Source organism: Vulpes vulpes, chromosome 6 (assembly GCF_048418805.1).
Source record: "Vulpes vulpes isolate BD-2025 chromosome 6, VulVul3, whole genome shotgun sequence".
NCBI classification, from domain to species: domain Eukaryota; kingdom Metazoa; phylum Chordata; class Mammalia; order Carnivora; family Canidae; genus Vulpes; species Vulpes vulpes.
This window is the reverse complement of record NC_132785.1, coordinates 63,094,617-63,109,553: the sequence shown is the minus strand read 5'-3', so window position 1 is coordinate 63,109,553 and position 14,937 is coordinate 63,094,617. Positions and strand designations below refer to the sequence as shown.

The 14,937-nt window shown below is 37.0% G+C and overlaps 1 protein-coding gene across 2 annotated transcripts in view; it reads right to left on the bottom strand.

Moving 5' to 3' along the window:
- Positions 1-205: 205 nt before the first annotated feature.
- Positions 206-14,937, bottom strand: part of GOLGA5 (golgin A5) — a 32,794-nt gene continuing 18,062 nt past the window's right edge. For both annotated transcript variants that reach the window (XM_072761173.1, XM_025985566.2), the window contains exons 7-13: positions 13,777-13,947; positions 10,718-10,846; positions 8,410-8,508; positions 6,292-6,517; positions 3,886-3,991; positions 2,406-2,469; positions 206-676 (exon numbers count right to left, since the gene is read on the bottom strand). In XM_072761173.1, coding sequence (XP_072617274.1) covers positions 596-676; positions 2,406-2,469; positions 3,886-3,991; positions 6,292-6,517; positions 8,410-8,508; positions 10,718-10,846; positions 13,777-13,947 — 876 coding nt within the window. In that variant the 3' untranslated portion in view covers positions 206-595. The remainder of the gene's footprint in view (positions 677-2,405; positions 2,470-3,885; positions 3,992-6,291; positions 6,518-8,409; positions 8,509-10,717; positions 10,847-13,776; positions 13,948-14,937) is intronic.

Below are 14,937 nucleotides of genomic sequence, written 5' to 3'. Positions count from 1 at the left end.
CATTGCTCATGCCTGCTCTACTCACCAAAGCCTGGTTTGGAAAGGTCCTAATTAAGGGAGATGAGAAACTATTATTAAAAAAAAAAAACACAAAAAATTTTATTTATGTATTAAATGAAAATTTATACCAATCAAACCTTTAACATGTAAGAAGTAAATCCATATTTGCAAAGCTAAATATATGAAAATACAAAAGCAGACTGAATTAGCAAAAGAAAACAATTTTATTTGTATCACCAAATAATTAGTTTCCCTGATTATAACCCATAATGCATGTCACTTAATAGGATGGTCTGTACAGGGGCGAACAAACCCAGCACATTTATGTGTATACAAACATACACTGAACCTCTGACTTCAGACAAAGCAGAGCTGAGATTATTAAATTATTGTCTGTTTTAGAAACTCTTACCATTTGAAGGAAATGAGAGGAAGATTTAGGTAGCAGAGTACTTGTATAATAATTTAACAAGTTAAAAGCTTGTAGTGATGAAATAACCTTGTGCACTGTCCTCAGCAATTTTAGGCAACTAGTCCTTTTGCAGATCCCAAGTTTGAAAAAAGACAACAAACCACTGAAACAACTGGGTTCAGTTCATTTGCCATGTGGTTGGTCATGGTGCATTTCTGGTGTATAAGTCAATAGAACGATCATGACCCAGAGGTGAAGCAAAGCCTAAAGAAAGAGAAAACAATTTACAGATTAGCCAAAAAATCAATCTTCACCAAAGGCCCGCTGTGTAGTGCACTGAGGGCAGGAACCATGTCTTGTCTTTGCATTCCTGTGGCTAGCCCTGGGTCTGCAATATTGCAGGGGCCCAATACATGTCTACTGGATAAATAATGAAGAAACAAATATGGAAACAAATGAGCTAAGTGCAATGGAGGATAAGTTTTGCCAGCCACAGAATTCTCAGTTAAGAATTATCAAAATTGGGATCCCTGGGTGGCGCAGCGGTTTGGCGCCTGCCTTTGGCCCAGGGCGCGATCCTGGAGACCTGGGATCAAATCCCACATCGGGCTCCCGGTGCATGGAGCCTGCTTCTCCCTCCGCCTGTGTCTCTGCCTCTCTCTCTCTCTGTGACTATCATAAATAAATAAAAATTAAAAAAAAACTATCTAAAAAAAAAAAAAAGAATTATCAAAATTGTTAGCAAGTCACAGTGTATGCACGGATGCACATAAATAACTGATCAGGTGATTATAATGCAGAGCAGGTGCCATGATTAAAACTGCTAGATAAAACGCCTGGGTGGCTGAGCGGTTGAGCGTCTGACTTTGGCTCAGGCTGTGATCCTGGAGTCCTGGGTTCGAGTCCCACAATCAGGCTCAGTATGCTTCTCTCTGCCCCTCTTTGTGTTTCTCATGAATAAATAAATAAAACTGCTAGATATATATGAAGGTGGTTGCAAAGGCTTTTTTAGAACAGTCATGGTTGTATGGTTGGTGTTTTCCAAAAGGGTTTAGCCATGATTAGGTGAAGAGGAGATGGGAAGACATTCATGACAGAAATCATGTGTCAGGCTTCAGAGGCTGATTTAGGGTCTAGCACAGGACCTACAGTAATGAATTTCCCCTATTTCCCTCATGGCAGTGTTGACTTCATGTGAGGTTCCTAAGTGCCTCACATCTCGTGCTGACGTGTGGTACAGGTGTTCTTTATAATCTCCAACACCAGGGAATCAGCCTGGCTGGGCCTATTCTAAGTCCTTACTGATGCCATTCAATTTTTTTCTTTCCTTCTCTCCATTCCTCACTTCTTAAAAACTTTTTATTCAAAGGAGTAACTCTTCCCTCTAGTGGATCACAGAGAAATTTCTAAGGAAGCGTTTTTTTCTTTTTCAGGAAGACTGCTTGTCTTAATTGAACTCAACTACTCTTAGACATCCTCACTCAGAACAGAGGGCTTTTTAGGGTCATAGGACACATGAAACAGTATCCCAAACCATGGTGACTACTGTATTACAGCTAAGAAATCTGAAAGAATGGAAATCAACCTTGAGATTCTTCCAGAAAATAAAGCAAAACATATGAAAATAATCAAAGAAAGTTCACATCAAGATAAAAATGAAATCGTTTTGCACTGCATTGTGGTCATTAGAGGAGCTCAGAAGTAGAGGTAACTATTCAACTGCACTACAGGTTTTTTTGTGTTTTTTGTTTTGTTTTGTTTTACTACAGGTAATTTTATTGCAGGACAAGCCTTTGAAAAATTTATATTTTACATGTAATGAATTGTAACTCTACTTGCATCCTTGAAGAAAAAAAATTTTAAATGACCAAAAATGAGTTCTATTTTCTTTCAAAACTAATTGCTGGACTTTTAGTCAAAATGAGCAGCAGCTGGAAAAAAACACTTTTTAAAAATCAAGCGCAGCCTTATTTTTTCAAGTAAGTGTACTTACCATATATATAATGACAAACACTCGCGCTATGGGATATCTTCGGAGAAAAATTCCCAGGCGGATGCTGCACAAATGGGGAGGCGGGGGAAGAGGAGACAGTTACACTCAAGCACATCCTCCTATGGCAACAGCTAATGATGCTCTTTAGGATTTCTCTCATTTTTCTTTTCTCTTTTTTGGATTTCTCTCATTTAAACTATGTGGCCACAGTAAAAGAAAAATCATTTTAAGGTAGACTGTTAAATGAGTACTTGAAATAACCATATAGAAACATCATAGTAAGCAAATACTTTATGGTTTGTGCTTGACTGTTAAGTACAGTATTTCTTTTAATTCTTCAGCTACAACTACAGGAGGCAAATTTGGTCCCTCTCTAAATAACTCTGCTTTTAGAGACCAAAGAAGTTACAAGAGTTAAGGCAAACATCAACATGTGAATAGGAAAGAGTCTGGTTGGTTAATACTTGCAAAGAGCTCATCTGGAGGCTGGTACGTGGACACAGCTTCTAACAGCACAAAACTGTAGAAATTCAGCAAACACTTAACTGAAGTAACTGTGAGAAGCAATACGATGTCCAGACCTTACTACTCACGCTGCTCTGCAACATTTTTTTCCCTGTCAAGATGGATACCCATATAGGCAAATACACCTTTCTTCTAGGCCTTTCTGCTGCTTTTACTGCCATTAGCATAATGCCTTGTGTATCTAGTTTCTCTAAAAATTATTACATATGTTGAATAAATGAATAGTTGAAATAAATGTGCTTAATAATCTGGACATAACGACTATGCTGTCTTTGGCTCATCTGTGGCCTCAAGGACCTTAAAAATCATCCTCTTGACTTTTAACACCATAGTTCTATTCTGACACAAAAAGGTAGGATTATTTGCAACAATTCATTATAATTGTGTTTAGTTATAAACACTAAGAGGCAAAAGAGTTTAGTGGGTTACTTAAACATAAAGTTTATCAAGGCATACCATATAGTTAAAACATTTTCTTTATAAGGTGCATGTCTGTTAGTATAAAGAAATCACAAATATACAGTAACATGTAACATGTAAATATACATGTAACAGTAACATGTAACATTGCTTATGTAGTAGATATAATGTCTATATTAAAATGAGCAGAGCTCACTTAGACACAGGGGCATCTTTTATTCTCACATGATAAAGTAATGAAAGAAAAGATTCCAATGGATGCATTTACATGAGCTAGAGGTTTTCTCAATGAAATTTAGTAAGAGTTTACTACTGAAAGAATTAAATGATCAGGGTTAATCATCTTTAATAAAACACAGGCACTGGAAGACTGCAAAAAGCAATCTCATGAGATTGAAATATTGAGAGAGGAAGTAGGGTAAATGTCACTTTAGGTATCAGCTCTGCTTGATGGGGCTGTGACTGGAGCCACCGGAAAATAGCACAGAAAGAGCCGATGATCCATTCCTCATCAGTACTGCATTTGCTTACTTACCTAAACTGGTCAATTGAACTAGCAGCTTTTCGGACTTTTCCATACATTCCTGCCAAATTCATTTCTGTATCATTAAAAAGAACAGGAACATTTCGGAGTCGTGTGCCTGTTTAAGCAAGAAAATAATGAATTAATGCACAAACATCAAAAGCAACATCCTAACAAAATTATAGTTGAATATATATTGTATTTTGTATTACAAAATATTCTTCCATTTGTATGGAAGAAATTAATCTTAAGGCCAATTTTCTAAGCATTATATTCAAAGAAGGCAAAACCATAAAGAAAAGACAGATAAATTTGATTATATAAAATACTTAAACTTCCATATCCATAAAAAATTAAAAAACTAAAAACATTATTTCTCCATGAGGTCAGCAAAAATTAAAGTTTACAAATACCAAGTGTTGCTGAGAGTCGACACTAATGAGCACTTTCTTTCTGTGCTAGCGAGAGTGAGGCCAGACACCCTTTCTCCAAAGCTGATGACTCCCAGGTTCGTTATCTCCAGCCCAGATCACCAGCTCCAGACTCATCTGTTTTGTTTCTATCTGGATGTCTCACATCATCTCAAGCTCAGCATGCCCCAAACCATGATTCTGACTTCCTACCTCCCTGCCAACCTACTCACCCTGCCAGCTTCCCTATCTCAGTACATGACAACATGGTTCCATCAGCCATGTCGAGGCCAAAACCCTCGACTCTTTTCTTTCTCTCAAACTCCACATTCAATCTGCCTGCTTATCTTTAAAATAACTGCTCACCAAGCCCCACTCTGGTTTTAACTGCCATCATCCCTCACACACATGAATCCAACAGCTCCTCTCTCATCCTCACCTCCACTCCAGAGGCATTTTGCATTTAAAATGCAGTCATATCAATCACCTCCTCAAGGTCCTTCAGTGGCTTCATACTTTATTCAGAGTAAAAGTCCCTATACAGGCCTAAATAGTTCCTCCAAAGTCTCTGAATTCCCCTTACTCAGTCTTGTCTAGCTGTACTTGCCTCCTTGCTGTTCCTACATCGTGCCAGGACTGCTCCTACCTTAGGACCTTTGCACCTGCTCTTCTCTTTGCCTGGAAACTATACCTGCAGACTCCTTCTAGTCTGTCATCATTTTACCTCCTTTGCGGCTTTAATAAAGTGCTTTATTTTGCCTTCTTTGGTGTGTTTACTATTGAACATTTTTCTAATCAGAAATATTATAAATATTAATTTATAATTTTTCCATGTTTTAATATTTAATTTTTAATAGGGATTAATTTTGTGTGCAAATGAAGGTTTAACATTAAACAAATCCCCCCCAGCTCATCAGCTAGTTTAGCACCACCATCATTCACTGATTTCTGACAAATTATTGTATATTTAATTCTTATATATTAATTAGAATCCTTTCTGGGCTATTTTGTCTTTTCTGTTTCGCTAGCATCAGAGATTAGATTTTTTTTTTTTTTTTTTTTTTTTAAAGTAAGCTCTAGGGGCGTCTGAGTTGCTCAGTTAAGTGTCTTGGCTCTTGATTTTTGGCTCAGGTCATGATCTCAGGGTTGTGAGTTGAAGCCCTCATCGGGTTCTGTGCTCACTGGGGAGTATGATGGAGATTCTCTCCCTCTTTCTCCTTCTCTCTGCCCCTCCCCCCTCAAATAAATAAACAAACTTTAAAAAAAATGGATTTATATGAAAAAAAAGTTAAAAACCAATAAAACAGATAATATAAACAAACAAAAAAGTCTGAGAGAAGATATTCCAAAATGTTATCTAGGGTAAGAAAATATTTGGATGATTTCATAATATCCTTTTTTGGATATTTCTTTTCACAGCAACCATGTTATTAAAGCCAAGGAACTGAGAGATTTGCTGGACTACTTTGTAGACTTTATGAAACTCTAAGATTAAAAAACCTGATCTGTTGAAGCTTATACTGAAGTCTTTAGCATCCTTCTTGATTATGTACTTTAGGAATCTATAGATTTCTCTATTGAAATTATAGAGCACAGATATATGACTAAGTATTAGCTTTAAAATTCATAATTATGGACTAGAAGATTATTAAAACAAATCTTCCTTTAAGTTTCCTGAAAGCCCCTCTCTGCCAAATCATCTGCCTTGTCATCAAGCTGGTGGCATACCCTTTGTATTTCAATAGGATCATTATTCCTTGGACCTCCCTTCTCCAACTCCCATACTAATGAGGGGTATTATTAATCAGTCCACTATCCTATTTGCTAATGATCATGTCAAACCGTGTATGGCTCAGGCCTCATATCAGAGAAAAGCCATGCTTTGCTGAAGGGAGCTTTTTTTCAAATAAAAATGGTCTTTCTGTAACTTTTCAAAGTCATGCCTGAATTAGCAAAGTTAGAAATTAAGGCAATGTAATGTTCCTTAGAAAATTCCTTTTTTTGTTACCTTCGCCACTGTCAACTGCAGACATATTAATGGAAGACCCGTTACTGTTACTTCCGCTGGCAGAGTTCACCTGCTGCTCGAGGCGCTCCAACTGGAAAACCAGAGAGTTTTTCTCTGTGCTGAGACTCTCCAGCATGGTCTGCTTCTGGATGAGAGTCTCTGTTAGCTGATGGAGCCGGTTTTCTAACTCAGACTGACTGCTGTTGCTTAAAGTTTTATTAGTAAGCTGAAAGGCAAAGTGTTCATAAAGTTATTACATAAAACAAAAGCCATAGAATCTATGTTCCCACAGGTAAAGCGTGGCATTCATCAATTTCTCAAAACTCTGTGGTGATTCCTATACTCCTACAGAAGAGATTTTCAAACTATTAATGGGCCAGAGAATCAATTTGGCGAATCACAATCCATATTTTAAAATAGTAATAAAATAGAATGGAACAGAGAGTACAGCATGTACTATGTAAGAGTACTGTTTTGTGAAACCCCTTAGTGTTGTATTTGTAAGTACATGTGAATACTGAGACACAAAGTATTCTTTACTTCTTACTGTGGCATCATGGCCAAAGATATTTGAAGGCATTGATCCACAGGACAGTCTGAATGGCTTGACCTGGATTCAAAACCCTCCATAACTCAGCAGTTGTGGTGCACAGCAAAGACCACAACCTGAGGTTTTCACCTCTGCTCTGCAGTGTTCTAGCTATCTGACTTCAGACAAATTGCTATGCCTCTCTGTATGTGATATTTAGGGATACTACTATATTCTAGTATAAGTGTAGTGCTATATCCCACTGAGGTTTTAATTTGCATTCCTCTAAGGATTGATGATTTTGAGCATCTACTTATATGCTTATTTGGCCACTTGTTTATGGATTTTTTTTTTTGGCAATGTATTAAGATGCTCATCTCTTTTCAAAATAGTATAAATCAACTTCCTTTTATGAGACAAAGATTTTCCTCTGTTCTACTTAGATAAAAAATCTTTAAGAGATGTTCCCCTAAGATTAATTCTTAATTAACAAAAATAGCACAACATCTTAGGCTTAGTAGTAGCTCAAAAAACATTTAATAAACACAAGGAAGTTTAAGGATTAAACCAGCTGATGTGTTAATGCTCTCTTCTTTTAATTTTCTGCTAGCAAGTCATTTTACCACTTGTAAGCACTTCGCAAAGGTAGGTGAGGGAAGAATGAACACTGAAATCAGATGTTCCCAACTCCTACAGAAATTAAATTTTTTGAATTATGGATTACTATGAAGTCTGACAATTTAAAAACTAAAATTATTTGACTTTTTATGTTCAAACTAAGTCATTAGCTAACTAAAAAATGAAGAATCAATCCTTACATAAATTATTTAAATGATCAATAAGCTCCCTTATTTGTTGAGCCAATAAATATAAGGGATTAAGGACAATGTGAACATAATGGAGAAAAGGACAAGCTAGAGTTACATGGTAAGTGAATGCATGGTTTTGTCACAGTTAACGATAAGCATTGGTAAATCTGGGTGGTGGCACATGTCATTTCCTATGTTTTACATTTTCAGAGTTAAAAAGAGGTCTTAGGGGATGCGTGGGTGGCTCAGGGTGTGATCCTGGAGTTCCAGGATCGAGTCCTGCATTGGGCTCCATTCAGGGAGCCTGCTTCTTCCTCTGCCTGTGTCTCTGCCTCTCTCTTTCTGTGTCTATCATGAATGAATAAACAGAATCTTAAAAAAAAAGGGGAGGGGGTCTTGGTGACTTTACCAAAGACCTATCAATTGTTAATAGGAAGATTTATCATTGGATTTTTCTTAGGAAAGAGAAACAATAATTATAAAACTGGTAATCAGCACAACCACAACTGAAATTATAAGATATGAAAATCTGGGTTAAGTCCCATGTCCTCAGATGACTCTGGCTTCAAGACCCTTCTAGATGAAGCAAGCCACAGAAAACAGCAAACGCAGATTCAAATGGCATTAGATGAAAATTCTGTATCAGACTGAAAATACTATCTCACTGTTGCAACAGCAGAACTCAGGTGAAAATATGGGAAAAGAAGGTCTTTTTGTATCCTTAAAAAAAATTAGCTTTTCTATGGTATCTTTTCCCAAACTGTGAACACTCTTTCATACCTGATTCCGAAGTTTTTGAATTTCTTCTTCTCGATCTTTAATCCTGCTTTGCAATGTGTTCTTTGTTCGATACAGATCTTCTTCTATGTAGTGGAATTCCTACAAAGTGAGACATGAATAAACAGAAGCTAAATCAGTGTTCCCTACTTCATCCCCAATACCTAAAACAGTTCCTGACACACCGGAGGGACCCAGCCAACGTGTGCCGCATCTATACTGAATGAACACGTGAAAAGACTTGGGTGGGTCTGACAAATAGTACTCCAACATTATGTATCAAGTCTTTCCATGGTCATAGGTCTTCATTTTTCTTGGGCAAATATGTAGGACTAGAACTGCTGGATCATGTACATGTTATGTCTAACTTAAATGGAAAAAACCTGCCAAATTGTTTTCTAAACAGTTTTCAAAATACCTGCACCATTTGGCATTCCCACGGCAGTATGAAAGAGTTCTAGTTCTATCCACATCCTTCCCAACATCTGGAATTGTCAGGCTCGGTTAAGTAGTACTATTCTATGGGGATGTATCGGTATCTCACTATGGTTTCAATTTACATTCCTCTAATGATTAATGATGCTGAGTAGCTCTTCATGTGCTTATTTGTATCAGACAATATCATGAACCTGTTTTACTCTATCAATAAAGGAGAAAAAAAAATACCTCTGGATTCATTAAGAACTGTATGAATGTGCTGCTGGTTTGTACAATGGATAGGATGAGTCGGTGTCAGTCAGAATTTAAGAGCAGAGCACATGCCAGGGAAGAAGGAATAACTAAGAACCTTCAAAAGCATTATGCTTAACTGTGCACACAAAGTAAGTAAAGGGGCTACATTAAAAAGTAAACAGGAGACAGAACCAAATTGCTAGACTACTTTAGAACACTAGTTCAACATGCTCATTTCACAGATGAAAAAAACGGAGATAAGTGAGAACAGAGAAAATGAGGCAGCAATTGGGGTAGGAGAACTGTAATTTACTAGAAGATCTGCATGATTTCTTTTAGGCTTTAGGCTAACACAAAATTTAAGGCTGAAATTACTTAAATTAATAAGGAACACTACAGGACTATTTAATCCCTAGATTAAGCACTTATACCTAGGATGTCTAATGACTAAATAAATAGCCTAGAGCTATATTCAGCCGCATTTGCCTCTTCTTAATTCTATCATTTTAAAACTGGGCATTGGCAGCAGATATGGTAAGACCATCTGCCATAATAAAATGAAAATTATCTCATTAACCATCAAGAACATCAAATTTTTGCCTTTCAATACGTAATAGCTCCTTGAATAAATTAAAACGCAATTTCTGAAAGGACAGCCAATTTTATAACTAAATTACCTAAGACAGCCGCCTATGATGTACTCTGCAGGTTGCCACTCGATCAGTTTTTTTTCTTACTACTCAGTAACAGATATAAGTCATACCTTCATAATAAAAAACAGACATTTCTGAGAATAGAATCAGTTTCAGAAATGATAAATCCTAATAAAAAAAAGATTTAAAGAATCTTCCAAAGCTGGAAATGTTATAGGTGATGCACTGATAACTGTAAGAATGATTTTCTGTAAAAGAGAATATAGATTTTTATCGTGAACATAAAATAATGTATACTAAGTACCTATAACTGTCATTATTCAGGAAATTATAGATGTTATCAACATTAGATACAGCATCTTGTTCTGAAAATGTGGATGCAAGCATGTTTAACTGTTTTAACGAGGAAATTATTATATAAATATACTAAAGTAAAAGAATTTGGCTTGTGGAACAGACAACTCCTAACTGAACAAAGAAATGTATTTTTAAACATGATTTGTAAGAAGAGTCTATAAATATTTCTTTCCAAACAGAAAGAGTAATCTAATTTTGGCACTAATGTTGTATTTATATTTCTGTTAACATTACTGCTGTTCCTAGAAAATACAAATGTAATAAAATGTGAAAATAGACTGATTTTTTTTTTTTTTTTTTTTTTTTTTTTAGGTATCCTATACATACACAGCATGACAAGGAGATAAAACGAAACACAGACAAGGAGAAGAAAGAACTGTGGGAGAGGCATTCTGGGTTCTATTTTCTAGCTGTGTGAGATTAGACAAATCCCATAACCATTCTGTGGCTCTATTTTTCAACTGTTACATAAACAGACAGTGAGAAGGGTGGATAGTAACAAGACAGGAGGGAACTAAAAGGTCTAACTCTATGCCCATTCTGTAAGAATTTCAGTAAGTTGCTTCACTGGAGAGTCTCCTCCTAGGACTGCCAGTGAAGCATCTTAACCATCCATCTAAAATATTTACCTGCTTTTGTCGCTCCAATTCTGCCTCCAGTTCTTGTTTAGATGCTTTCTGTCCAGCTATTTGGTCTTGCAGATCTTGTAACTGTTCTCTTGCTGATTCTGCTTCACTAACCTGCTGCACTTCCATATCCTAAAACAATGAGCCTTCTATGTGAACGCAAGAATTACCTCTTCGTTTCAACATTTATCAAGTAATCACTAAGTGCCCTGAACCGGGCTCAGCAGGCACTAGAGGGATAAAGATGAGCGAGACACGGTCTCAGTCTGAAAGGAGCACATATGCTGATGCTCTGCAGTACAATAATGACAAATAGGGAGAGAAGCCAACAGATACTACAGCTACCACAGCACATGAACCATATGGTTGAATGAGGATGAGCTGACAGTAGCTCACTGGGAGACTGCAGCTCTATCCAAAAGCTAACAATTTCCAAAGGAACAGAAACATAACATCAAAAAGAACTTCACTGCATCCAGCCCCTGGAATTGCAGGTTATAGTTAGTTTTTGTGTATGTATTGTCAGTAGGAATATAATTTCTCTCTCATGTCATCGGAGGTTAGCTTATTATTTCATTTTTTTGGCTTTATTGTCATTTTCTAATCTTTCTCTATTTCTTACTCCTTCACTTAGTGTCATTATTCTCACTTCTTCAAACTCAAAAACCACTTCCCAGACTTGCTATGAAATCTAGTAAAAAAGAAAAAAAAAAAAGAAATCTACTTGCGGCAAAGAACATAACTCTAGGTTTCTATATTTAACCTTTCTATGGGTTAAGCATGTATATCCATCCATACAGTACTCTAAGATATTAAAATCAGCATCTTAATTCACTTTTTTATCTTTTGGTGCGCTGTTTTATACTCATCTATGCAAATTCTGGCACTTCACATACTGTTCGAAAAGAAGAGATTAATGATACTCCCAGATAATAATACCAGTGTGGTATCTACAGTCACACAACTTTGTGGATTTAGAGGAAGGCAGCAATAAGTACAATTATTTTCCCCAATCCTCGAGTTTTCAGGGTCAGTAGTAGGTAAACTAGTCTTTGTCATCAATTTGACTTAATCAGATGAATTCTTGAGAGGTGAGCAGTATGAGCAATGGTTAAGTACACAAGATCTGAAAAAAAAAAAAAAACCCTCAACCCCCCGCCCCCCCAAAACCCCACATATTCTGGAATCAGACTAAAGTTCTAATCCTGACTTTGCTACTTTACTAGTTATAGGAAGCTACTTTCCTTCTCTGTGACAGAATTTCTTCAAACTATAAAATGAGACTATACCATCTCCCTTACTGGATTACAAAAAGGAGTAAACGAAGGCCATATGCTGAGAGCTTAGTGCAATGCCTGGCAAGTAAGTGCTTAGCTATAACAGAGATTAACAATTCTCTCATTTTGCTAGATATACTATACTCCTTACTATGGATTTTATAAACTTCATGAAAAATAAATAGTCAATATCAATGATGCTGAGGTAAGAATATTATTATTATTATTTTTAAGATTTTATTTATTTATTCATGAGAAACACAGAGAGAGAGAGGCAGAGACACAGGCTGAGGGAGAAGCAGGCCCCATGCAGAGAGCCCAACATGGGACTCAATCCCAGGTCTCCAGGATCATGCCCTGGGCTGAAGGCAGGCATCAAACCGCTGAGCCACCCAGGGATCCCATGAGGTAAGAATATTAAATAAAACTAGTCATATTTTTCATAATCTCACCCCAAATATATGTATTAATAAGACAAGGTATGAACAGGATTAGCATCTACTTAGTTTCTAAGTTCACAAGACTGAATTCTTTGGAATTCAAACTTAATTATTAGAAAAAAAAAAATGCTGGGGGCACCTGTGTGCCTCAGTGGTTCAGCATCTACCTTTGGCTCAGGGCATGACCCCCGACTGGGGTCCTAGGATCGAGTCCCACATTGGGCATGGAGCCTGCTTCTCCCTCTGCCTGTGTCTCTGCCTCTCTCTCTCAGTCTGTATCTCTCATGAGTAAATAAGTAAAATCTTTAAAAAAGAAAAGGAAAGAAAAGAAATCCTACTATACAGACTATGAGGATGACAGCACCAGCTCTTCTACTTAGCCAAAAAGAAAGAAATCTAGAAAGAACATTAGCTACTATTTGTTGAGGACCTAACACATGTCAGGAATAATGCTAGGCCCTTTTACACATATCCCCTATCCTCAAAAGAACCTGTGTTTATCTTCACTTTACGGATCAGAAACCAAGGCTCAGTGAGGTGAGGTATCTCATGCAGGTAACACGTCTACTAAGTTCCAAAGATGGGACTTCTTTCCAAATCTGATATTCAAGCCCACACTCTAGATAAGAACCTCTATCCTTGCAACTTCCACACTTTACTTTGTCACACACATCTTATGAAGCAATAATTTGCTGAGTAAATGCATGGATGACTACTCTTTGATAAATGTTTTTTTCCCCCCTTTCAAGAAGACTTGTTAGCCTGTACTTTATCTTTTCTCATTCTCAGAGACTCCTTCTATGGTATTTACATCAAAGACTCCATGTTTAATCTAAACGAAAGGTCCAATTTATTTTGGATTAAAAATAGCAATTACACATAAACTATGTATCATAAGACTAATCATTCATGAAACCATAATTAAGGGACTGTCCCAGTATTCATTCCAATATCAGAAAATATCCCAGTTTTATAGACAAGCCCAAATCTAATTTGTGTTTCAATCACTAGATTGTAAGATCCATAAATAGGAAGATTCTGTCTGGTTCCTTGCTATAACTCCAAGCTTACAAGATGCCTGGCACACGGTGGGCATACGGTAAGAATTTGTTTAATGAACAAACCTAGTACCTATGTTTGTGATCCCCACAATTTCACAGTCCGTCTCTCACAGACAGGAAACCTATCGCCATAGATGCACTTCCTCGAGGTGACCACTATTCCCACACCAGTTCCACACACTGCCTCAACTAATATCCTTCCTCCAAAATACACTCTGCAGCCTCTCACCTGCCAATAACTGGGGTAAGTGCTGGCTGTGCAGCCGAGCTGTACTGAATCTTACCTGTAATTCAGATCTCAGCTGATGTATCTGACCCATCAGCTTCTGTATTTCCTCCTTCTGCATTTCCTTTTCGTGCCGGAGTTCTTCTAGCTCCATGCTGTTAGCAGTACTGCTATCAAGGCCTTCAAAACCAGAGCCTTCCTTTAAGCTGTTAATCAATTTTTCTTTGGACTATTATAAAAAAAAAAAGAAGTATCTTTAAGCAAAACAGAGATGTACTGAATACCATCAATCTTACATCAACTAAGCCACTATGCAAATAGTCCAATTATGTTCTCCATCAAAGAAAGCCCACATTAGGATAAGAATGCAACAGAGCCTTGCTGTACACGTTACTGGATGATGTTACTGTTCAAAATTTATTAACAAGATTTCCCTCGTATTTTCTTCTCATTGTTTCTCATGGTTTTTATCTCCATGACATGCTGCTCAGCAAATATTTACGGAACACCTACTATGGGTTTGGCACTGTGCTAAGAGACCTATGCAATGAAGAGCTCTCTCTCATTTGAGACAGTACCCTTTGCCTTATAAACTAAAAGTGAAGTTACAAGTATCTAGTAGAAGGCAATACACAAGTTGAGAGAAGCATCTGCTGAGATGACTTGCAGAGTTCCAAGGAGAAACCACGTAGTGGGGAAAAGAAGGCTTTATTAGAAAGCAGTAGTTATGCTGATCCTGAAAAATGGCTAGGATTTTAACAAGTGTGAAGAAAACAGGACAAAGCATAAAAATGCAAAAGCATTAGGGTGTATTAGAAAATACTGTGAGATGTGCTCAGACAGTATGCTAGGACCAATCTGGAGGGCACTTCAGGTGCCAGACTAAAATATTTGACTTTTATTTGGTGAGCTAAAATAAACAACTAAAAAGTAGACAGAGAAGTGATATGATCAGAGATGCATTTTAGGAGGGTTAATCTGGCAGTGGTATAAAGTAGGTGTTCACAAACCATGGCTGATGGGCCACATCTGGCCTGTGGCCTATTTGTGTACAGCCCACAAGCTAAGCATGATTTTTACATGTTTAAAGGATAATAAAAAAAATAAAGAATATGTGATGGAGACTACATAGAACCTGCAAAAGCCTACAATATGTACTGCAAAAGCCTACAATATGTACTGTTTGGCCCTTTATAGAAAAAGTTTGCTGACTCTAGTA